This window comes from Toxotes jaculatrix, chromosome 12 (assembly GCF_017976425.1).
Source record: "Toxotes jaculatrix isolate fToxJac2 chromosome 12, fToxJac2.pri, whole genome shotgun sequence".
Taxonomy (NCBI): Eukaryota; Metazoa; Chordata; class Actinopteri; family Toxotidae; genus Toxotes; species Toxotes jaculatrix.
In genome coordinates, this window is record NC_054405.1 from 22,138,889 (window position 1) to 22,145,106 (window position 6,218).

Consider the following 6,218-nt stretch of genomic DNA (forward strand, 5'->3'; position numbering starts at 1 on the left):
CAGGCCACACAATTCTGTACACTTTTGTCAGCATCACAAAACTGACTGATGTAACTGATGTAACTGACCACCCATATGAAATGGAGTAAACAAAAAAACACTGCACAATAACGTAGTGTAAGACTGCAAACAAGGACACCTCTCTTTGGGGTAAAAGCTATTCTGTAATATTCAGTATTTTCAATATTGACAATATTGAGGCAGATTTAGAAACTGGGGAGCTTGGAATTCATCCAGCTCTTAGCCATGCATACCAAGATACTGGCTAAACCATGAGGGGATGGGTGATGGGGTTCAAATCCTCAAGTGAACTTTAACCACTGTGCATTCCTATTGATTTAAGCAAACATTGCAAGGTGAGAAGGTGGCCCTCAAGGTAAGAAAAGGCCTCTAGTCACAAGAACACTCTGACTGTGCAAAATCCACAAAGAATTGACACAAGGACATTCCACAAGGCTGATAAAGGTTTGACACATGCACAGATATATACATTTACAAGACATATTCTGAACTATGACATGGAATGTGTGGGGGGTTTTGAAAAAGCCTACAGGTAAGTGACAGTATCGTGAGTGAAGTTTCCAGGCCTTTAGATTTATTTTTATGCACTGATTGAAATAGCACTGTGCTGGTTTACTGCCACTCCTCTGTCCTTAGAACCACCTACTTGTCTCAGAATCCAGGTTCAGCACTCATTTCCTGGGCTGACCCTTTACTCCAATTATCAAGCTAATAAGGGCCCCGCTTGTGCAGTTATGAGAAAGGGGAGGGGTGCTGGATCCAGGATGAGGGGGTACCACTTTGGTAAGTGTGTGATAGCTGCCGCTCACATCTTTTAAGGTGTGACTATTTGTCTTAGACAATGTTACGACAGTGCTGCTTCGCCAGTCACCTGATAAGGCCTGGCATTTACTGAAACAGTGGATCTCTGGGCTGGGTTATTTTGTTAGTTTTCGTAATCATGGACCTTCAAAATGAGTGGTATTGGCTTAAGAGAGCAAAAAAAAAAAACAAAAAAAACAACAAAACTAATTTCCTCTATTTTCCATGAGCCATAAAAGCTTTAAAAAGATGCACTGTATATGTATTTTATTTATTCTCAAAGCCATCAACAGGTGACTTACAACTGGCAAAGGTTCATAAGTGAGTCCCTGATACCCAGCAATCACATAACTAATATGTATAATTAGTAACGTGTTTGGAAATTCTGAGGCCACATTATCACTTAAGACTTTCACTTTCAGTTGCACACAAAGGAAACAGCCAAGGAAATCTTGCATAAACCATTTAAATGCGTTTGACGGAAATTAAAATAAATAAATAAAAACAACCGTGCCGAAAGACTGAACAGGACCATAAATGTCAGGGCCAAAATAATTAGCAAGCTGCTACTCAAAAGAAAACTTGTCTTACCTGTGCTGCTCCACAGCTTCGTTATCTGGCAACTCTGCATTGCAAACATTGCAACGTTCATGCTGGTTCCTGCCGTCTGGTTTCATGCCCACTGCCAGCTCCCCGAGCTTGCTGAAGAATTCTCTCTGGATGAAGCTCTGAGGCAGGAGTCCCCCGTAGGCACTGAAGTCCATAGACATAGCCAGGGCAGGGGACATGGGGAGAGCGGAGGCCATAGATGCCGGCATGGACATGATGGTATCTGATTTATGATTGACAGGCAGGGCGTACAGCGAGGCCAGGTGCTTCTCTGTCATTCCAGCCATTGCTTCCAGCCCCATCTGGCTGACTTCAGCTTGATGGTCACCCATGCCTTCATCACGGACGTAATGCAGCTCACGGGCACTGGTGATTACGCTGCTCCTGGTTGGTGTTCCGGGGCCATCTCGGTTCCTGTCCTCCCCACTTCGCTCTCCGTTGCTGGAGGCGCTGGACTCCATGTTCTGAGGGCTGTCATGGCCATTGCCACCCATGTCCACTTGCATCATTTCAGTCTTGATCTCGGTCATCAGGTGGTGGGAGTTGCCATGGACAAGTTGTTCACCACCAAAGCCCTGCTGGAGCAGAGACTGGCCAATGCTCATCAGGCTGTCCACAGCAGCTTTGGTGGGACTCAGGGTGGAGACACTGAAGGAGGTTGAGACCGAGGGACTCTGGTCCACCATGCCAGACATGGAGACTTGTTGGGTACCTGACAGATAGGGACTCCCCATGGAATGCTGTTTAGAGTTCTTGGCTCCATTGTGGCCTTTGCGCTCGTCATCCTCCTCTGTGCTCCCATCATTAACACTGACCTCCACATCATTCTCATCTGAGGACTGGATTGTTTCCAGAATCTTGAGGCATTGCTCTTCCAAATATTCAATTTCCAGGATCTCTGCTGCATACAGAAGGTCATCTAAGTCCTCTACCTTGGCCTGTAGCGTGGCAGTGTAAGCATACTCCAAAATCTGCTGAAAAGTCTTTGGTGAAAGAAAGTCCAGGGTGTAATGCTGGCTGCTGCGGTGGAAGAGGATCTCAAACATTTTGCTGGTGCAGGCTAGCACAGTCCGGTGAGCGTGGAACTCCTGGCTGTCTACCATGATGACCACGTCACACAGAGTCCCAGCCAGACGCATCTGGTTGGCCTTCTGCAGCAGGGCAGTGGGGTGGTTGGGGTTCTGGAGCTGGATCATACCCATTTTAGTTAAATCCATTATGTCGATGCAATCCACGAGGCCGACTCATGAGGCTCGCCTTCCCCGCTCAGCAGTGTTTTTAGCTATCTTTGTAAACAAGATGAAACCTAGATGGAGAAACAGAAAAAAAAAAATCAGTTCTGGTACATTCTGACGCAACAGCAAACATGTTTTGCAGACCAAATCAATTGATGTTTACACTTTCAAAACCAACAAATGTTATCCTCTTTTTTTTCCAAAAACCTGAATGAATGAATGTTCTTTTTTGAATGGATTCCCCAACTGTCGTCTTTCACAAAAGTACACAAAGCACATTAATTAAATTACATTTTGAAAATAAAAATGTTATTAATTTGTCAATAAATTTATTTAAAGCACACCACTGTTTCTTTTGTAAATAACAATTGTGAAGTCTTTCAAATTGCAAATATCCTGCATGGACAGTAAACACTCTGTGCAGTGGCATTGTTCTTAAAATCAGTGGATAGTATTGACTGAGGGGAGACAATCTGTGAGCCGTCCAACAGGCTCACCCTGCATACCAATCAGTCCAACATATGTTATGTTAAAAAGATGTCTTCATTTGGTTATCTGATTGGGTTGTACACCAGTTAAACAAGTGTGAATTGTGGTTTTTCACTGCTGCTTGGCTCACAAAGACCGTCAGCAGCCTTTCTGAAATTAAATAGCATCTTACTCAGTATTCCCATCACAGACGGGAGCAGAGAGCAGCGGCCAGAAATGGGTGGAAAGGAAAGTAGGATGAGGCACAAGCACACAACACTGCCGCACCAAACACCCTGCTCTGCTCTCAGTCACTAATGTCAAAAATCCTTAACGAATGATTGTCTCTCTGACAGACTTAAGTTAACTTCATTATTCAAGTTAACGGGGCAACATGTTGCTCCACCTCACAATAAAATAATGAAGACAAGCTTAAATTAAATAAACAGTTTCACCATTATATGCACTTTAACATGATTAATCAACTTAACACTGAGATATGTTACTCCTCGGCATATTATGACCTACACTAAAATAATATTCTCTTCATATTTATAATTAAATATACAGTCTCGGTGTTAAGCATATAATGAATGAATGAATGAGTGAATGAATGACTACCAGCCCAGTGTCTCCACTGACCCACATTCTGGATGAGCTCATTGATGGCCAATTTATTTGTCAACTCAATCCAATCAATATTGTGTCAGCTCATTTAGTAGTTTTTTTTTTGTTTTGTTTTTTTTTTTCTTTTAAATTTCAAAAACTTAATTTCTATTTTTGGAATCTTCAGTGTCATTTTCAAAGAGCTTGATTTTCATTTAAACAATTAATAGAGGGAGAAGTTTCTGAGGACTTCTTTTCCTTCCTCCCAGTCTGAGGAGCAATACACACAGACACGGAAAAAAAAGAGGAAATATCATCAGTCTTTCAAAATACACGACGACTTAAATTAAATTATGTCAATAACTCCGAGATATGTGAGCTCACTTCAAAAACCTACAATCACGCAAGCAGAAACTAGAATATGCAAAAGGTAAACGGTGCTGGCAGCTATTGTTTGCGGTGAGGATCATGGAAAATAAATAATTCTGTCGGCTTTTGGGTCACTGGACAGTTTGTCTTTTCGGCAGACTGACAAGATCGATATAGGATAGGTAATGATGAAACCACAGGTTCTCATTTAACTCAGCTCAGTCTCTCAGTCAACAGAGGTCATGCCTAAAACCCGACATTATCTTTATTACAGGTATGCCAATAGCTGCGATTTATGGCCCCGTCAATGATCAATGCTTGTTGCGCTCTGTGGGCCATCAACCGAGCTGTGGCTTCACTTGGACGCAATGTAAAGTTTCTGTTTAGGGACTTTATCACGCACGTTAGCTCTCAATTAATAAGGGACAGGGACTGCGTGAGTCTAGACAGTGTTAATATTGGCCAGCCGCACCAGACAAATTATACACAGTGTTATGCATTATGCAAAATATCACTCACTACATTAAGTACATTAAGCCAGGAGAGATTTTCTCCCCGGAGGACGACGCAGACCGCTGACAATAACCACATTAGGCCGACTTCACAGAAAGGCAGCATAATCAATCTGATCACGAGTTGTCTGCCATCGCGCGCCTAGGCGACCCAGCCACAACAAGAATAAACAGCGTTCAATATTCCAGACCATGAGCCACACTGACAGACACAAACGTGGAGAGAGCAAAATGGTACAACGTCTCTAAGGGGGACAATCACAGACAGTGAGCGTGCGAGGGAAAAAAAAAAGTGTACACGAGACAGACAGCTGCCAGGATCTCTCGTCGATTCAAGGCAGCTCTGCTCTGATCAACGCACAGGTGGACTTTGTTTGAGGCAGGATGAAATACTCAAATCCTGGCTTGTTACAATTAAAGAGTAAGGTGGTGATCTACAGAAAGCTGCCTAAAGGATAAAGAGGAAAAAAAAGTGAAAGGGGGGAGAAGACAGAGATCAGACAGTCTCGATAACAAATCAATTTGCCAATGCATCTGTTACGAGTTCCCCACCTCACAGCGTGCTGCGCGTGCGACTGCAAGCCGATTATTGGTAACCAATCAAACATCCAGTTGCCTGTCAATCAATTGTAGTCTGACTGTACAGTGACTGGATTTGGGCTTGTTTCGAGTATAGAGACCAGTGTCTCCAGTCCTCATCATGATGTCATCACGGCTAAATGAGCCACACTGGTGTGTCTGGAGACACAAGGAAGGGCAAGAGTGTCGCTGTCTAAAAATTGCATAATTTCCATCAAAACGGGCAAACGCGATTTCTCCAGTAAAGTCACATGGAGCGAGGCGTCATATGTTGTCTGGCTCCCGGTGAAACAGCCAGACCTCACGTCCTCTGGCTGCGATCTCCAGCATACTAAACCAGACCGAGAGGGGGGTGGGGGGGGGGTTGCGTCAACCTTAACATCTCTACAATAGGCTACCGTGCGTAAATGCAAACTTCAACACCTTGCAGCGCAATCAGGTAAACACTTGTTTCCATCCAGCACTCCGGTGCGCAGATCCAACTTGCGTGCCAAAGTCGCGTTTACTGTTAACTTCAGCATGAGGTTGAACGGGGACAAGCAAAGCGTTCCTCAGCGTCTCACATGCATCAAAACATCCATATGGTGAATGAAAGTACACAGAGAAAACAGTGGTAGACGCATGCAGAGTAGCGGGTCTGGCACTTGTCGCCCGGAAACTGCAGCTCCGTTTAGCCCGGATTGGTACTCACCTAAGTTGCACGTTTTGATTCCGTATAGTGTAGGGGGATTGGGGCTACAGCATAGTAAGGCAGTTCGCAGTACCCGCTCTCTCAACACGCACTAACTCCTTTCTTCTCTCGCCTTAGCAAATCATCACGGCGCTGACGTCAACGCAGCCAGTCAGCCAGACGAGCAGCAGGCACTCGGGCAGCCGGCGCTGCGCTCCAGCCCATACAAACACTGAGAAAGTGAGACACCTAGGGGGCTGTCTCATGTCAAACGGCTGTGTTACAGTAGGCTATGGCAGTGAAAGGTGAGCGACACTGCCCTCTCTCCAGCTGTTTGATTGCACGTAC

General features: G+C 44.6%; 1 protein-coding gene across 2 annotated transcripts in view; it reads right to left on the bottom strand.

Moving 5' to 3' along the window:
- Positions 1-6,009, bottom strand: part of zbtb16a (zinc finger and BTB domain containing 16a) — a 135,968-nt gene extending 129,959 nt beyond the window's left edge. The window contains exons 1-2 of one of the 2 annotated variants that reach the window (XM_041051380.1): positions 5,892-6,009; positions 1,414-2,737 (exon numbers count right to left, since the gene is read on the bottom strand). In XM_041051380.1, coding sequence (XP_040907314.1) covers positions 1,414-2,648 — 1,235 coding nt within the window. In that variant the 5' untranslated portion in view covers positions 2,649-2,737; positions 5,892-6,009. Of the gene's footprint in view, positions 1-1,413; positions 2,738-5,623; positions 5,712-5,891 lie in introns of those variants that run through there. The other variant, XM_041051379.1, reaches the window with a different exon arrangement.
- Positions 6,010-6,218: the final 209 nt, after the last annotated feature.